The 19,297-nt window shown below is 37.3% G+C and overlaps 2 protein-coding genes across 4 annotated transcripts; both read left to right on the forward strand.

The window, feature by feature from the left end:
• Positions 1-363: 363 nt before the first annotated feature.
• Positions 364-7,998, forward strand: rer1 (retention in endoplasmic reticulum sorting receptor 1). Of its 3 annotated transcripts, XM_059333667.1 has the most exons (8): positions 364-439; positions 1,969-2,050; positions 3,424-3,528; positions 3,870-3,966; positions 4,329-4,407; positions 5,293-5,428; positions 5,965-6,019; positions 7,476-7,998. In XM_059333667.1, the coding sequence occupies exons 2-8, from the start codon at positions 1,970-1,972 to the stop codon at positions 7,484-7,486; spliced, it is 564 nt and encodes a 187-aa protein (XP_059189650.1). In that variant the 5' UTR covers positions 364-439; position 1,969; the 3' UTR covers positions 7,487-7,998. The 3 variants fall into 3 exon arrangements, with proteins under 3 accessions (XP_059189650.1, XP_059189648.1, XP_059189649.1); XM_059333665.1 differs by having other exon boundaries at positions 5,965-7,998; XM_059333666.1 differs by lacking the exon at positions 364-439 and adding an exon at positions 855-995 and having other exon boundaries at positions 5,965-7,998.
• A 124-nt stretch (positions 7,999-8,122) lies between these two features.
• On the forward strand, positions 8,123-19,297 carry LOC131971937 (taste receptor type 1 member 1-like). The gene is made up of 11 exons (XM_059333623.1): positions 8,123-9,235; positions 9,538-9,835; positions 9,934-10,659; positions 11,375-11,587; positions 11,816-11,936; positions 15,698-15,800; positions 15,988-16,294; positions 16,460-17,182; positions 17,302-17,508; positions 17,852-17,972; positions 18,369-19,297. The coding sequence occupies exons 1-11, from the start codon at positions 9,006-9,008 to the stop codon at positions 19,295-19,297; spliced, it is 3,978 nt and encodes a 1,325-aa protein (XP_059189606.1). The 5' UTR covers positions 8,123-9,005.

Here is a 19,297-nt window from a genome sequence, read left to right on the forward strand (position 1 = left end):
CTCTTAAATTAAACTCTTATGAACTATTTTTGTTTTTATCATTATATTTGTCCAAACAAATGTACCTTTAGTTGTACCAGACATTAAAATCAGACATTAAAATGAACAAGTAATTGAAGAAAACAAGGGTTAATAAAGTTATTTTTTCCATGACTGTATATACCTAGTGAAGTGGATGGGCGGTATATATATATATATAAAGACAATAATAAAATATTTACAAAAAGGGACAGAGGTTCAAAATAACAACGGTCCATAAAAAAATTAAATGATATGGGAAGTCTCCCATCAGGACTCAGGGGTTTCGGGGCTCTACTATCCTGCCTGCCGTCAGCTCGAATCATCAAGGAAGTACTGACGTGTTCACACCAGTTTGCACGAAAAGGGGCTAGTTTAGCTAGCTAGGTAGAGCCGGGTAGTGACACAGCGGCCGTATCAGGTAAGAAATGACTGCCATTGATTATTTTCACTATACTTACCAACATAACTAAGAGACACAGACAGGTATTAAAGCAAGGAAACACATTTAAAACGATTTTATCATTTAGTAACGACGGATGTGGTTAACGTTACTAAAGAAGGTTTGATTTCGAACCGGGCTAGCTGGCTAGCTGCAGAGCCGCTGCAACGTAGTCCTCCGGAAGTGAGTTGTCAGATTGTAACCTACCCTGCTGGTACTTGTAGTTCAACGTTTACCTGATAGGCATACATTATACTGGAAGGAGAGTGAGCTACGAACTACACTTTATTTTTCCAGGTTTCAATAGGCGCAACGATAAAGTTGTGGGAAATGTAGTTGTATGCATTCATGTAAGGGCCGACAGGGGTTAAACTGAAGCGTTAGTAAAACTACATAACCCATACAAGCGGAAATTTGGGCCAAAGGGCAATGTACATTTGGATGGCTAACGTTAGTTAGCTATTTCTAGGGCTAATTTGTACGCTAACGTCGGTACATTTAAAACATTATCACTGTCGATACGTTTTGGTAGCAGGTATTGCATAATTTCTTTCAATTGTATCCTTGTTATTGTTTTCGCAGAGAGCCTGTTGTAATAAATGTGCTTTATTTGGTGCCATCCTGAGTGTCTAAGCCTGTAAGCTAGTTATGTAGCTAACGTTAGCCACAACCACGAACAGCTCTACACGATCTTACCTTTTTTAAGCTAACGTTGCATGTCAAAATGAGTAATTAAAGTACCTTGCAATCACTACAGTTACACATTGCAAGCAAATATCTGAAACATAACCCAAAAATACAATGTTAAATGAGGACAATGAGCTAAGTTCACCTTAACGTTACCTCGAAAATTCATGATTCAGTCGTCTCGATGTCAATGGGTCTCTGAAAAGTCCAAAGTCATTGAAAGCAGCCGAAATATGTCACCATTCGTTAAGTGTAAGTTACAAAACGTTACTTAGATTGTTGGTTTCAAATTAGCGAACAATTTAGTAGATCTCCAGGCCATGCACACCATGTCTGTATTATAACTACATGGATATCATTCTGATCTCCTCAGATACTATTAAGGTTAATGTAGCTGTCACACAACTGCCCATGTGGACTTACTTCATTACGGCTGAAAGTGTACATAACATCGAGACCATCGCAAGATTCTGCTCTTCGCAGCTCCCAACGGCTGGTTCTTTAATACCCTAAAAAGGCATACATATCACACTTACCTCTTCTTAGAAGTCAAACGATACCAAAAGAGAAAGTATACAAAAGGTGAGGTGAATGTTGACATGTATGCCACGTCTCTTTACAAAATCTATGGAGTTTCACATTGCTGTTTAAACTAGTTTGCAATTCCTGCCAAAATACCTAGTAATGGGAAATGCTAGACTTGTGCATACTAGATAATGGTGGTGCCCACTGCAGCATATATTGTCTGTTTCATTCAGACTACCCAAGCATCCCATATTTAAGTGCCACTAATTAAAATGTGTTTTCATCTTCACTTGCAGAATGTCAGAAGGGGACAGTGTTGGGGAGTCAATCCATGGGAAACCATCTGTAGTCGCTGCCTTTTTCACACGGATTGGACAGGTAATGCGTCTATAAGCCATTTCAGACATATTGAAGAAATTAGGGATTAAATAGAGCCTCTGGCCTAAACACTGGATTGCGTATGTCATGACTGCCAGTGGCAAGTTTTCAGTCAGTGGTCATTGTGGCGTCACCCTTTTTACTGGTGATAACAGTAAATGCAGTTTAAAATAACAGGCTTTAGAAGACTGGGGGAAGCACAACAAACTGTTGTGTTTAAAAAGAAGTTGAGCAACAATTGGCCGATTTTACACCATGGTCTGACGGAAGTCTGCCAAAAGCGAAAATGATAGTAGTTGGTTACCTCGGGGAGAAGTTGGAGGTGTGTAGCCTGTCACCTGCAGCTCAGCATCTACAGCTCACTTTGGCTGCGCCCTCTTGTTCCATTACTTACTACTGCTGTTAAAAAATGCCAAACATTTTTGATGAAAGATAGCTGTCAGTGTCAAGCTCACTGATAAACACATTGCATCCTGTAAGTACTTTATAACGAAAGTCTGCTTGTGTTTCGTCAGGTATATGCTTTTAATTTGAAGAAGATGCACTTGTAGGAAATGTTCAGTTTGCATTGGCAATGACTTAATACAGCATTTCTTCTTGGAATGTGGCCAGACACCCTGTGTGTAATACTGTGAAACATATAGATACTGTATTGCACGTGAGTGACTCAACAGAAATTAAAATTAAAATCTTTCAAAATATTTTTTTTAAAGTAACCAGTTTATTGAATTTGCCAGTATAAGTTTTAAATATTCAAATATTATCCTGAAATGTTAAATTGGTACCAGTTAAAGAGAGTGATTAAGATTCCCTTAAAAACTGGTGATGATTAAAAGTAACTTCTCTGAAATGAATTTGCTATGCAAGTACCATTTTACCATCTTAAGCATTCTTTTGTAATGGAATGTTACAGGACCAGTGCTGCCAAATTCAAAACTATTCCACTTACAAACATAGGCTTATTTTTAGGCTCAACATGTCCTATGAATGATTTGAAGATGGGCAACACCGTATTCCAGGGTAGTACTTGTATGATTTTGAGTTTAATATCTCTAATTAAATGTCCATTTTTACTTCACTGTTAACGTAATCACTCAGTAGTAGTACTCCTTATCTCTGTTATCAGCTGTGGTATCATTGCATTCTGACTGTTAGTGGGAAGTGACTTGTCTTATTGTATTGGTCAATCAGGCAGAAAGACATGAGTTCGATGGTGAGGGGATGATGAATTAAAATATATACCATTACAGTAAGTAGAAATTAGGGCAATGATAGTCATGGTATGCTCAGTTAATGTCTCTGTATCTGAAAAACAAATGATACTCTGCCTCTTACTGCTACACTTTCTTTTTTTCCTCTATTTTATTTAACAGGTCTATCAGTCATGGCTAGACAAGTCAACGCCATTCTATGCAGTGCGATGGGCAGCCACTCTACTACTTACTGCTGTCTACATGATCAGAGTGTACATACTACAGGTAATTGGGGTTGTTTAAGGTTGTGCTGTTGTTGTACTGGATTGCGTTACATTAAAGGCTCTGTTTTTGTGTTTTTGCTGATTTTCACCCAAGTTGAAAGATTGGCTTAGGGGACGCTACAAGAGGACAGTTAATGTACATCTTCTTTTGTTCTGTTCTTCTCTCACTGTCAAACTTGTCTGTGGGATATGTGTTTTTTGTCATTTGTCTATTGTCCGTTTCAATGAAAATGTTCTTGCTTATCTGTGTATGGAATTTTCACTCACAAAGGTGCGCATTCATGTTTCCTGGCTGCCCAGAAAGCCTTTTAATGTGATCATGTTCCTTATGTTGCTTTTCAGGGTTGGTATATAGTAACATATGCTTTGGGAATCTACCATCTCAACCTGTTCATTGCTTTTCTATCGCCGAAAGTGGACCCCTCACTGCTTGACGAAGGTAAATTGATTCAATTTCATCTGAGCTGTTTTTTGTAAGATGGTCATATTGTGTAGTTTGCAGTAGGTTTACCTCTCGAGTTATTACTATTCACACAGAATGTTCATTATCAACACGGATATACTTTAGCTAATTACTTGTTATGAAAGCTTTCTGAGTGTATACAGTCATCTGCACAGAACAGAATAATATAGCTTTATACATTTGAGGATGGAGTTGAACTTATTTATGTAAGTGTTTGGTTGGAATTGTCTAATGCTTCTTAACACTGAGATGGATAGATAAAAATATAAAAGTCAAATTTGTTACAACATCCTTTTTTATTAACTGCTACATCACCATGTAACCTGTCTCTCCTGCAGACGAGGGCCCATCCCTTCCTACCAAGCAGAACGAAGAGTTCCGCCCTTTCATCAGGAGGTTGCCTGAATTCAAATTCTGGTGAGTCCAGCTCATGGCCCTGGCCATCTACCATTTTCATCCACAGAGTGATTGCAAATTATATTCTTGCAAAGGAAGTGTGTGGTCAAAAATTAGGTCATGCAGAACTAATTTGTAGAGTAGGTGGCATTTCAGCATAAACCCAAGGTATTCGATGGAATTAATTTGGATGCATTTGCTTGTGACCTTAGTGATTTAACATACCTGCCATATATAGGCCATCCCTATTGTATTACCATTAAAGCATTAAAACAATCTTTAAAAAGACTTTCGTAAGCCACTTTCACTGTGACAATTAACATCTCTGAGCAGTTTCAGCCAATGTAAAAATGATGCATCAATGAAAAACACTAATAATTGAGCATCAATTTCACTTTTCTTTGTGACCTATTTACAGGTCGTGTTAAACCTTCTCTGACTGTTGCCATATGTTTATGCAAACTGTGTCTTGTGTACTAAAGCAGGAAGAGAAGGACGGTGGTTTTGCATCAGTCATGTAGCTGCCATTTGCCTAGTCTATGAAAAGATAATCTTTGGTTCCACTGCTCATGTTGGCCAGATAAATGGCTGTGTTTTTAAAATTGGGAGATAACTGTTATTATACTGAAGAGAAAAGTTAATTCATCAATTGTTTTCAGACTCATTGCGTTAACTGAAACTGAGAAAATAAGATACATCAGAATAATAAAGATCTTAAGCTTAGCTAACAACCTTTTGTTCATATTGACAAAAGCTGTATGTCAAATTTCACTTTACACTTCCCCTTCATCACATTACATTAAATGACTGTGGGGATGAGTTAAGGATGTTGTTGATTTATGCTTCCTCAATGTCATAAATATGGTTAAATTGTTCTAACTGGGGTTATGTTACTTTTCTTGTCAGGCATTCAGCGACAAAAGGCATCGTCATCGCCATGATTTGCACATTTTTTGAAGCCTTCAATGTGCCAGTGTTCTGGCCTATACTTGTAATGTACTTCATCATGCTCTTCTGCATCACCATGAAGCGGCAGATCAAGGTAATAAGTTTACATTGACTGATGTATAAAAACACTGCATACATTGACATTGCAGCTATACTGGAGTCAGAGTGTAATGCAAGCATTGCAGTTTTTCAAAAAGTTTAGGGATTACACAGAAAATCTTTTGCTAGTGACATGCAAAAGTCAAGGAGCAAATCTTGCCCTCTTTTACCATGGACATGAGCTGTATAGAATATCAGAAGCCCAGACTGAACAATGCAATAGAAAAATTAAAGTAGACATAACTCTAAGATCCTGAATAAAATTAAACATTTTAACTATCACAAAGTTCTTATGTTTTGAAGGGATATATTTTTTGCTGCATTATTGTACTGTGTAGTGTTTGTCTGAAATACAGCCATGATATGCAGTGCATTTGTTTAATATACAGCATTTAATACCTTATGTTACGTGCAAATTCCTTATTTTCCCTAATCAAACTAACAATCATTGTGCTACTTGATACCATGTGATGAGTTGATAACAAAATACCTGTTGCTAATGCTTCTCTTTTTCTTCCCCACCTCTTCTAGCATATGATCAAGTACAGATACCTACCCTTCACACATGGGAAGAGGACATACAAAGGCAAGGAAGACAACACAGGGAAAACTTTTGCTAGTTAAAATCTCCCCATTACCCTTCCCCACCTTCCCATTTTAAATTTATTGATCACAGCTAGTGGGAATGACAAGGGTTAGAGATTTTTTTTTTTTTTGTAAGCGGGACAGTAACATTATTATAAGATTACATGAAAAAAAAGAGTTTGATCCATGGTTCAGTGTTGGATGAGGATATGAGCAGCATGGATCAAATTAGTCTTTGTCTATTAAGCGGTAGGATTTTTTTCTTGAGGACCCCGATCCTCATTTTAGGATTGGTCTGCATTTATTCAGTAGTAGGTGAGACTCTGCCTTTTGCCTTTTTAACCCCATGGGGTAAGTATAAAGTCACCAAGAAGGATCCACACTGAAAAAAAGTTGCAGTGAAATTTGTGGATTTTTTTTTCTTTTTTCATTTCTTTGTTAATTATAATTTTTTTCGATGATGGTGATTCCAGTACATCTCCTTCTCTCAAGCGAAATAAATCTGCCAACTTTTGATCAATATATTGGTACCTACTTATTTGTAACGAGTTAAATATTGAAAGTCAGTAGTGTTAAAAAAAAAAAAAAAGATTAGATGTGTGAGATGAAATTTGAAAGTCTTCAAGATGAATCAATTCATCTTTTGTGATAAAAGTGTGCAACTGCCCTGGCTCATAAGTGTCTTAGACAGTTGTCATCTGTACCAAATGCAGACACTTTGGAGAAATTAGTCACATTTCACTTGAATATGCATTCATGACAGACAGAAAAACACAAAGCATAATTGTTGTTCTGAAATGATTACACTCGGCACACTTAATTTTTGATTGATGTTTATCTTGAATTGGCAACTAATTCAATGCTTAGTATTACCTGATTTTGACTTGCATAGCCCAGCATCAATATGGATGATTAACAGTGACTTGACTTAAATCTTGAGCCACCCACAACATTGAATGCATAATTTGAAGCGAGTGTCACTAATCCCAACCCATTTAGTCTCCTGTAGTCTACCTTTCAGTTCTTTTTACTTTTGCGCCTTTTGTAGAATTCAACAGATTGGATATTGTGTTGTTGAGCACCCCTATAAACCAGATAATTTTGCATTATTTTAGGGGCTGTTTAGCTTGAAATGGCAAGTCAAGAACTGTGTTTTTGTCAGATTTTTACACCATTGTTTCCTTAATATTCAAAATATACTTTGTCTTTAAAGTGTAAAACCAGTATTCAAGTCCAATTCCTAACAAGGTCTAATCTGAGATACTAGTTTAGCAGTTACATGATTATCCTGACGACCTTTTCACTTTGAAACATTTAGTCATCTGTGTTTCAAAGCCTGGGGTCCATTCGATTCATGTAGACTAGCCTTTGTAGTACTTTATAATCTGTGTTTCTTTGAAAAACATTATGGTAAATATAGTCATTCCAAGCAAACTTTTGTTCTCTTTCTTTTTCAGAGGAAACATAAGAAAAGAGAGCTTGAGAGCTTTTATTAAAACAAATGGATGAAGTGGGTGGCGATCACACTTTCTTTTCTCTAAATCTGTTGATTTTTTTTCTCTCCATTTTTATCAGACTGCTGGAGATTATCTGTCATTATTAAACTTTGATCAGCACTGTAGTAAGGGATCAATACATTTACCTGTAAAAAGTTTGTGTTTCAAAAGGGTTGTCTGGAGGATTTGTATATATATATATATATTTTAAAATATGAAATTTTCTTTTGAGATTATTTTTATTTTTGTTTTTTCTTCCAACCACCATATTGTTTCCAAGTGTGTAAATCCATTTCAGTTGAAATTGATAAAAGCAGAACTGGTTAATTGGGTTCTTGATTTGATGAATTAAATATGTTTCTCATGGATTGCATGTTATTGTTTTCTTGTGCTACAGTTATAAACAAAAACTTGATTTTAATAACTTAAATGTAATTTTTTCACTCCAAATGCTATTAAAGAGGCTGTGTCCCTTCAAACAGTACATGAGTGTCTCAGCATCATACTTTGTAGATATTCCTGGATGAGAGTTAAAGGACAACTACCTAAAAAAATTGATCTGGGCCAAAGCTTTCACTACACTTGACTACCTTTCAATACAGTCCATGAATCGCTTGTTTTCCACACTCAAATGCCCAAAGATTAGTATATGCCATACCACACAATGAAACTGTAATATGAACAGAATTAACATGCACCATTTAAAATTGGCCACATCCAGAAACTAATGCAAGCTGATTTGTTGCTGTTTTAACACACTTTCATGTGGTTGTTTTCTGCATGTCCTTTTCCATATAACTTTCCCTTTGAGATATTTGAAAATCACTCATCGCACTATTGGCCTTACTTGTTTAAACCTGGGCTCCTATAGAAAATGAGAGAAAGTAAAACCCCCAAATGTTCTAGCAGAGATCAAGTGTCTCTGATGAATGTTCAACATAAGTATATTTAAAACTATTATTTGGCTAAAATGACACAATATCTGGGACATTTTCTTATGTTGCAGCCTTGAGTTAAAATTCCTTTTCCCCCTCAGCTACACTCAATACACGTGAGAAAAAACAGTAACTGTCACATGCTACACACAGGTACAGTGTTCCCTTTGGAACCTTAAAAACACCAGAAATGTTTTTGTAGCCTGCCCCACATATTTGCCTCAACACGATCCTGTCTCTGAGCTCTGCAGGCAGTTACTTTGCACTCGTGGCTTGGTTATAGACAGGCGTTTACTTCCAGCAAAGGTTTAGAACTATATGAGATCAAGAAAAATGGGAGGCGTGTGATATTTCAGTTTTTCTTATTAAAACCTTTTCAAACAAAAAATCCTAACACTGTAATTATAAGGTATTGAGTGTATATTTGGGGGGGTGGGGAGGAGAATTTAAACTTTTTTAGATTAAGCCTGGGACTGCAGGGACACTTCAAATGAGTTTTGCATACTGATTTGTGTATTGTCCTTCAGCCATTTATTGCTAGGTTTTCTGACCAGGCATGCACTCTGATATTCACATTTCACATCAGCTTGGTAAACCGACAATGATGAAACATTTTCTGCTTTCTTTGTGTGTCCTGGGAGCATTTCTGCATGTCTTGGCTCAATGCACTGCCCCGGGTTCAGAATTTCATCTGGAAGGAGATTATTTGTTAGGAGGACTTTTTGATATCCATCATGATAGCACCCCTGTTGACCACGAGAGACCAGAAGCCATCGACTGCTCCAGGTGAGTCTTAAAGTTAATCTGATTGAATTGAAATTGTAAATTATGAAGAAAGTCTTGTGTAAAAGATGAAAGATTATAAATTAAAGAGTTCTGCTTCAAGCTTCAGGTAAATGGATACAGCTAGAGGCAAATTCCCCTCAAATTTCAAGTAATTGCTATGTTATCAAACTTGAATGACATCAAGTCCACATTATTGAAGTCAGTCCTCTTTTGATATCCATGTCTACAAAGACATCACAAACCACTATACTTGAACAGTAAAACTAATCCTGACTGCCTCACTGTCCTTCCTCTGTCCACAGTAAACCCTTCATTCTTTCCAGTTATCGGAGGTTTCAGGTGATGAGATTCTCTGTAGAGGAAATCAATAACTTGACCAATCTCCTGCCAAATGTTTCTCTCGGCTATGAGATATTTGACCACTGCTCAGATACACACAGTTTCCCAAACACCTTCAGCCTCATCTCAGTTGATGGCTTGATCCAACCTTGGAGTGAACCCCAAAAGAATCTGTCCAAAGTGATGGCAGTGGTTGGCACTTATACAAGCCCTATGGCATTAACTGTAGCCCCCCTCTTGGTTATGAATCTCATTCCTATGGTAGGTTTCTCAGACACTTTAAGAGAACAGTTTTTGCCTTAAAAAACAACTAAAACAGCTTATAACTTCCACAACTGTGTCTATTACTCTTTCAACAGGTCAGTTACGGAGCTGCTAGTTCTGTCTTTTCGAGGAAACAGAACTTTCCCTCTTTCCTCAGAACAGTGCATCCAAATAAGGATGTTATAGAAGTGATTTTTAACATTTTGCAGCACTTCAACTGGCGCTGGGTTGCTTTCCTTAATATTGATGATGACTATGGCATAGATGGCCAGGATTTATTCATAAAGAGGATAAAGGACACTGAGATCTGCCTGGCGTACACAAAAAGCCTCAATCAATATACAGAGTACTCCCAAGTATTCAAACAGATAGAGGCACATAAGATAGGTATCATTATTGTTTTTGCCCCTGAATGGACAGCTGAAGCTCTCATTGAGTCAGCAATACAACTAAATGTCACCAACAAAGTGTGGATAGCAGGGGATGCATGGTCCTTAAACAAAAGGCTCCCCAAGAAGAAGGGAATAAAAAATGTTGGAACGATACTTGGGGTTTCTGAGCCAGCGATGACAATACCTAATTTCAATGAATTTGTTTATTCTTCCAAAAGCCAGACTCACTGTGAAAATACAGGACAGCAGGAGTTATGTAATCAGGTTTGCAACTGCAGCGGCCTGAGTGCAGAAGATATAATTGCTGCGGACCCATCTTTTAATTTTCCTGTTTATTCTGCTGTGTATGCCATCGCTCATGCCTTACACAATGCCTTGCAATGCGGATCTGGCAGATGTGATGGAACTAGAACAGTGTACCCAGAGATGGTAAGTATAAAAATTATTTAATCATCATTTCATTTATTCTCACCATCTAATACATGAATATGGTTTATTAGTCATATTTATAATATCGAGTAGGATTCTGAATCCGTCTTTCAATTAACAATTAATCCATTAGCACTTATACAACTCAAACCTTTTCATGTCAAGGACCCACAAATTGATATATAATAGGCTGTGGATCCCTATTTAAAAAGATTTTAGTACTTGGGACCCATACCTGAGAAGACAGCTTTTAGACATGATTTAGCAGATAGTTCCATAACTGTCTATACTGTAACTGGGGACATAACTTGCTCACACACAATTATGTACCTTGTGTTTAAAGTACATGGGGAAATGAAAACTTATGAAAATACAAACCCAACCAGCATAACTTTTTTACCTCATGTTTCACAGATGGGATTTAGAGATTAAATTATCCTGACAATTGTTTGTCTTGAGGACAGGAGACAGACCAATTTAGAGCATTTAGATCAGACTTAGAAAATAGATCTAGCTTCTCAGGGCTTCCACACTGTGAATTTGAAGCATTGCTGTCATTTAATTTACTATGAACTACCAGCACAGTGTGCTAAAGTTTGACCTATTTCTGCCCTCGGTATAAAGTTGGTGGATCTGGCGCATGGACCAGCTTGCTATCTCATTGCCTTGTTAACATTGCCATTTGTTTATTTATTCATTTATTTACCCACACCAGGTTCTGGCAGAACTGAAGACGTCAAACTTTACACTTTTAAACCAGAGTATTCGGTTTGATAAGAATGGTGACCCCAACTATGGATCCTATTCTATAGTTTTCTGGAACCACAGTGGTGATGCGGAGGAGATTGGCTTTTATCATTTTTATCGATCGTTACCTGTTCATTTCTTCATCGACAACAACAAAATTCAGTGGCACACAAAGGGAGAAGTGAGTCGTTTTTTTATATACCAAGAGTTTTTACATAATATGATGATAAAAACATACTTTGCTTTAGTTTTCCCAAGTATTCAGAGGTGTGAGTGCTTGTGTGCGTGTGCATACTCAATGTTTATTACAAACCCTGTTTAGAAGTTTTCTCCATCATTTGACCCTGTCCCTTACAGTCTCTTTCCTGCACTTGCATTTACTTTTCTGCTTAATAATTGTCTGGTACAGGCGCCTACTGCACTGTGTTCTGAAGAATGTCCTGTAGGACATGCAAAAAAGCAAGATGGAATCCATAAATGCTGCTTCAACTGTGTAATCTGTCCTAACGGAACTTATGTCAACAATACAGGTATGTAATATTGAAGTTTATAAGACAATGTTCACTTGCTAAGGGAATTGCATAATTTCATACATTAAATGATAGCTATCGAACAGAATAAGCACTCTGGATATATTAAGATTTAAATTAATATGGTTTTAAGTCATATTTATGAAACAGGATTGGATGCTGTTCGTTCAATATCACAATTATAGTGCACTACTGATTCTGAATCAGTCATATACAGAGGCCTCCACTGTTAAGATTGCACAGGAGCATAACTTATTAGTAATGTTACAGACCTTCAGGGTGTTTCAGAGTAATCTGCTAAACAAATTTGACATGATAGAAAAGCTCAGTGTCTGAGAACAGGGAATCACCAGAACGTCTAACACTGCTGAGGACTTTATTGACAACTGGTTCTTTTGTAAAACAGATGATCCGTACAAGTGCGCCAAGTGTAATGAGTCAGAATGGTCTGCAGGAGGAAGTACATCCTGCAATCTGCGGGTGGTGGAGTACATCCCATTCACAGACGGTGGCGCTATAGTCATCATGGTTGGAGCTTTGGTCTTGGTCTGCCTCACACTAGCCATGTCTGCTCTCTTTGCCATCAACTACAACACACCTGTTGTCAGATCTGCAGGGGGACCAATGTGCTTCTTAATTTTAGGCTGCCTCAGTTTATGTAGTCTCAGTGTATTCTTTTACTTTGGGAAGCCAACAATTTCCTTTTGTATCTTAAGGTTCTTACCATTTCTCCTGTTCTACACTGTTTGTCTAGCATGTTTTGTTGTGCGCTCTTTTCAAATTGTATTCATTTTCAAAATAGCTGCCAAGTTCCCTAAGCTTCACAGTTTGTGGGTGAAATATTATGGACAATGGCTGGTCATCACTGTGGCATTTACTACTCAGGCACTCTTACTTCTTATTGGCTATATCTGTGCCCCTCCCAAGCCTTACAATGAAACATTTTGGTACCCAGATAAAATCATACTTGGTTGTGACATTAATCTAATAGCATCCTCTGGTCCTGGAGTTTTACTTTTATCTTTGTGTTGCCTTTGCTTTATTTTCTCCTACATGGGAAAAGACCTCCCCAAAAATTACAATGAGGCCAAAGCAATAACATTCTGCCTGCTCCTGCTGATCCTCACCTGGATCGTCTTTGCCACTGTGTATGTGCTTTACCATGGCAAGTACATCCAAACACTAAACGCCCTGGCTGTACTCTTAAGTCTCTACTGCTTTCTGTTGTTTTATTTCCTCCCAAAATGCTACATCATCATTTTTCAGTCGTACAAAAACACGCAGGAGTACTTCAAAGATCTCATTCAGAATTATACCAGAGCAATCAGCCAGTAGTTGCTGGGTATACCCAGGCTACTATTTACACTACAGCGCACAGAGAGTCTGATGGCTAATGCTGCGTTCAAGGTCTACACGAATATCAGAATTTTCTACATTGTTCCGAGCTCCAAGTTCCAAATTTCAAGTTTTGACTTTGAGTATAAATTGAACACACCATACAGCGTTACGGTAAGAACGTGTTAGACCTGCCTTCAATAAAAGCAAACACATGTAGCTTTCAAAATAAGAGCACATGGATGTGTTTGCGGAGTCCACCTCATAATTCACAAGAAGACTGTCAAAATAAGATGCCTTAAAGAAAACATAGAAGAACCCTTATTCTTACACTGGTCCTGAAGGCTTGACAGACTGTACAGACAAGAAATTGCCCAGCAGTATGTTCAGGGTAATGAAAGGAGGAGAGATGTTTTTGGGTCCTTCATTGAGTCAGCTTCAAGTCAGTAAATTTGTTTGGTTGCACTGGGAATTTCATGCACAAACTTCCATTAATTTATGTTAATATGTTGGTTGTTGTTTACACTATATTTTATTGAAAAAAATGTTTCAATAAAACATTTTTGGGTGGAAAAATAACTCATTGAGTTGAAATCATTTGCTGACAGGTTTGTTCCCCCCAGTTAAAACAATCCCATCTGCGCCCCTGCATTTCCATTGCCGGACCAATGGTGGAAAATCATGTAGAGATGGATAATCACAGTTTCCTCTCACTCCCTTAGGCCTAATGTAATCAATTCAGCTCAGCATTCAGCCTTTGCTTACAACTTTAGCATAGTTGGCAAGCTCAAGGTTAGTAAAAGGGTTACTACACATTGTTCTGCCATCCAATCTTTCAAATGACCCAATATTCTCAAATGAACACACTAGAGTCCAGACACTAATGAAGTGATTCTTAAAAAGTATTATGTTTGGTGTGACAAAGCTTTGGTTAAAGAATGGTCAAGTTTAGGCAAAAAACAAACAAACAAAAAAACCCCACTTGGTTAGAGTTAGCAAATGATCATAGTTGGGTTAAAAAGATATCATCTTAGAACTACTGGCCTGTCGTAATGATGAGACATCCGAACAATTGAATTGTTATTTGCTGCAGCAAAACGCTCAATATGATGTTCCCTAACTTTATACATTCTTGACAGCAAAATATTAACATGCTATTCTTTACCATGGTATTGTTGGTGAAGATTAGTGTGGCTTACTCAAACTAATAAACATATGATATCTGTAACCTGGTGTAAATTATCTTGAACGTCAATTTCTATGTTCCCTCAAGCAAAAATGCCACTACCTGAGCATTAAGTCCACAATTCTCTGTGTTATACTATTTACAGGTTGTGTTCTTTTTTGTATGACCGGCATACATTTATGCAAACTCACTGTCTTGTTAACGAAAGCAGGAAGAGGGGAAAGAGGTTTTGCATCAGTCATACAGCTGCCATTTGCATAGTACAAAAAAACATCATCTGTGGTTCCCCTTTTCATGGTCAAAAACACGGCTGTGTTGTTTTAAAAATGGGAAATGGTGTCTGATATTAACTGAATAGTATACTCTTGAGAATACATAAAAAATATTAATTGTAGCCAACAACCTTTTGTTCATATTGACAAGAGTTGTCAAATTTATTACCACTTACCACATTACTCTACCCATATTGATCCCAAAATGTAATACACTTTAGTGCATAGACATACATGACTTATTCAGTAAATGTGGGGGTGAGTTAAGGATGTTGTTGGTTTATGCTTCCTCAAGGTACAAAAATAGTTACACTGTTTAAACTGAGGTTATGTTACTTTTCTGGTATTCAGCTACAAAAGGCATTTTCACAATTTGCAATTTTTTTCAATGAACCAGTGTTCAGCCGTTTACTTATAACATACTTCATCATGCTCTTCTGCATCACCATTAAGAGGCAGATCTAGGTAAAGAGTTTACATTGACTGACGTATACAAGCACTGCATACATTGACACTGCAGCTGTCTCCCCTTAATGTTCAACATAAATATACATCATTTTTCTACTTCACGTCACAAATTCTACGTTTAAAACTAGTTTATTTGGATGAAACAAGGGACGTGTGATTTCCAGTATTACCACAATTATTCATGATGGAAGATTTAACCTGTTTCTCATGATTAAAGATAAACTCAATGCGTGTACATCACCTGGATCCTGGAACAGCTGTTGATGTTTTTTGCATACTGATTTGTGTATTTTCTTGCAGCCAGTTATTTCAGTACTATCTACTTTTAACATCTTGTATACATAATGTAGCCATCACCAGTGCTTACTTTAAACAGAGTCTGGTCACATTAGAGCTCACATGAGATTGGTAAACAATGAGAATGAAACATTTTTCGACTTCTTTGTGTCTACTGGGAGCATTTCTGCATGTCTTGGCTCAATGCACTGCCCTGGCCTCAGAGTTTCATCTGGAAGGAGATTATTTGTTAGGAGGACTTTTTGATATCCATCATGAAAGCACGCCCGTTTATCGTGACAGACCAGAAGCCATTGACTGCTCCAGGTGAGTTTAATAACAAATTCAGGTACATAACTTCTTAAGTTGTACTATCTAAGTAAATACTACCTTATCAAAGTTGCTGGATATCATTGCTAGTACACCATATGACCTCAGCCCTTGTTCCATGAAAACCACTTTTGTAACGTCCATATCTGCGATGTTTAAAGACTACTGTCCATTCTGTTCACAGTCAAACCTTCATTCTGTCAAGTTATCGGAGGTTTCAAATTATGAGATTCTCTGTAGAGGAAATCAATAACTCTACCATCCTGCTGCCAAATGTTTCTCTTGGCTATGAGATATTTGACCACTGCTCAGAAACACACAATTTCCCAGATGTTTTAAAACTCATCTCAGTCAATAATGTGATCCAACCTTGGGGTGAACCGAACAAGAATCTGTCTAAAGTGTCCAAAATCATGGCAGTGGTCGGACCTTTTTCAAGCACTGACACCCTGACTTTAGCCCCACTGTTCATGACGGATCTCATTCCTATGGTAAGTTTGACAATTATTGTGTTTTAACATTTTTCTGCAGTCATTTAACATAAGGTATTAAATTTTTTTACTATAAAAATGTTTTTAACTTTTGAACTTAACATTCAACACTTGAAAATGTATTGTTTATTTTTGGTGACAATTTGCCAATTATTCCTTTGTCAGGTCAGTTATGGAGCTGCTTCCTCCGCCTTTGCAGAGAAATCAAAATATTCCTCATTCCTACGAACAGTGCATTCCAATAAAGACGTCATAGAAGCGATTGTTAAAATCATACTGCACTTCAAATGGCGCTGGGTTGCTTTTCTAAACAGTGATGATGCTTTTGGAAAAGATGGCCTAGATTTGTTCATAAAAAGAATCAAGGATACTGAGATCTGCCTAGCATACATGAAACATCTTGGCACTACAGATGACTCACTAATGTTCAAAAACATGGAGTCACTGAAGATACATGTTGTTATTGTTTTTGCTCCAAAAATAATGGCTGAAGCACTCATTGAGTCAGCAGTAAGACTAAATGTCACGAACAAGGTGTGGATAGCAGGGGACACCTGGTCTTTAAGTAACAGGTTCAACAAAGAAGAAGTCATTAAAAATATTGGAACTGTACTTGGAGTATCTCAGCCAGTTCTGGAAATACCTGGTTTCAGTGATTTTATCTATTCTTTCAAAAGCCAGACTCACTGTGAAAACACAGGACAGCAGGAGTTTTGTAATCAGGTTTGCAACTGCAGCAGCCTGAGTGCAGAAGAAATCCTTGCTGTGGACTCATCTTACTCTTTTCCTGTTTATTCTGCTGTATATGCCATCGCTCATGCCTTACACAATGCCTTGGAATGTGGAGTTGATAAATGTAATGGAAATATTACAATGTACCCATATATGGTAAGTATTTAGATATAATATGCTTTGTCATTACATATCATGGTTATCATATGAAACTTTACATGCTCAAAGTATAATTAAGAAGTAATAGTGATCTGAACTTTGTGTACCCATACCAGGTTCTAGCAGAGCTGAAGAAGTCAAACTTTACACTTTTAAACCAGAGTATTCAGTTCAATGAGAATGGTGACCTCAACTACGGATCCTATTCTATAGTTTTCTGGAACCACAGTGGTGATGCAGAGGAGATTGGCTTTTATAAATTGAACCCATCAGTCAATTTTTACATCAATAACACCAAAATTCAGTGGTACACTAATGGAGAAGTAAGTACTTTTTCAAAATATGTATGGTGTAATGCAATATCACGCCTTAAAAGGGTATACCTTCCATTGTATGTGTATGAATAGCATATTTGTTTTGATAATAATTAGAGTGAACACATCAAGAAAACAAACTGATGGTGGTTATTGAAGTTGAAAATTTTGCCGATGACTTTAACATATTACTCAGTGCCTCCCAGGATGCTAAAATTTTAACAAATAATGTTAAAAATGTTTTTTTGATTTTAGTAACCATCATTTTCCTCTTGTCTTCCTCCACATTTTACAGTATTCCTTTTGCGGCTCTTTAAGTTTTTATTTTTTGCTAATTTATTGTCTTGTACAGGTGCCGACTTCATTGTGTTCCAATGAATGTCCTGTAGGATATGCTAAAAAGCAAGATGGAATTCACAAATGCTGCTTCAATTGTAATATCTGTCCAAATGGAACTTATATCAACTCCACAGGTAAATTGTTGTAAATGAAAGGGAATTAATGAGTAAAATCAATGGCCTTGATGGGGGTTCAGACTGTTAAGAGTTTTTTTATGTAGCTGAGAGGAGTTACCCATTATTTTATGTGGACATATCTATATAAGCTTCAATTTAAACTCCTCTGACTAATAAAATAACAACTAACCTCAAGCCAGTAAAGATGCATTGCATTGATTATTTCATTTTATCATGAAGGCTGTCTTAACTGTGAAAAACAGTTTGGAGCACAAACAAATTTTCAGATATAAATTAATTGACAATCTGTCCATCTTTAGGCTTAAAAGAAAGGACATGTAACACTGCCTCCTCAACTGTCTTATATTTTCAGTTGTCCTTAACTTTGGTGGTCTGTCCTCTTGTTTAAAACAGAAGATCCCTCTATGTGCATCGCCTGCAAACAGACAGAATGGTCCACAGAAGGAAGTACATCTTGCAATCTGCGGGTGGTGGAGTACATCCCATTCACAGACGGTGGCGCTATAGTCATCATGGTTGGAGCTTTGGTCTTGGTCTGCCTCACACTAGCCATGTCTGCTCTCTTTGCCATCAACTACAACACACCTGTTGTCAGATCTGCAGGGGGACCAATGTGCTTCTTAATTTTAGGCTGCCTCAGTTTATGTAGTCTCAGTGTATTCTTTTACTTTGGGAAGCCAACAATTTCCTTTTGTATCTTAAGGGTCTTACCATTTTCCCTGTTCTACACTGTTTGTCTAGCATGTTTTGTTGTGCGCTCTTTTCAAATTGTTCACATATTCAGAATAGCTGCCAAATTCCATAAGCTTCACAGTTGGTGGGTGAAATATCATGTACAATGGCTGGTCATCATTGTGGCATTTGTCACTCAGATACTCTTACTTCTTATTGGCTATTCTTATGCCCCTCCCAAACCTTACAATAGCACACGTTGGTACCCAGATAGAATCATACTTGATTGTGACATTAATCTCACGGCATTTTCTGGTCCTGTGGTTTTACTTTTATCTTTGTGCTGCCTTTGCTTTATTTCCTCCTACATGGGAAAAGACCTCCCAAAAAATTACAATGAGGCCAAAGCAATAACCTTCTGCCTGCTCCTGCTGATCCTCACCTGGATCGTCTTTGCCACTGTGTATGTGCTTTACCGTGGCAGGTACATCCAGATACTAAACACCCTGGCTGTACTCTTAAGTCTCTATTGCTTTCTGTTGTTTTATTTCCTCCCAAAATGCTACATCATCATTTTTCAACCCCACAAAAACACACAGGAGTACTTCCAAGGTCTCATTCATAATTATAGCAAAGCAACCAGCCAGTAG

This window comes from Centropristis striata, chromosome 5 (assembly GCF_030273125.1).
Source record: "Centropristis striata isolate RG_2023a ecotype Rhode Island chromosome 5, C.striata_1.0, whole genome shotgun sequence".
Classification (NCBI taxonomy): domain Eukaryota; kingdom Metazoa; phylum Chordata; class Actinopteri; order Perciformes; family Serranidae; genus Centropristis; species Centropristis striata.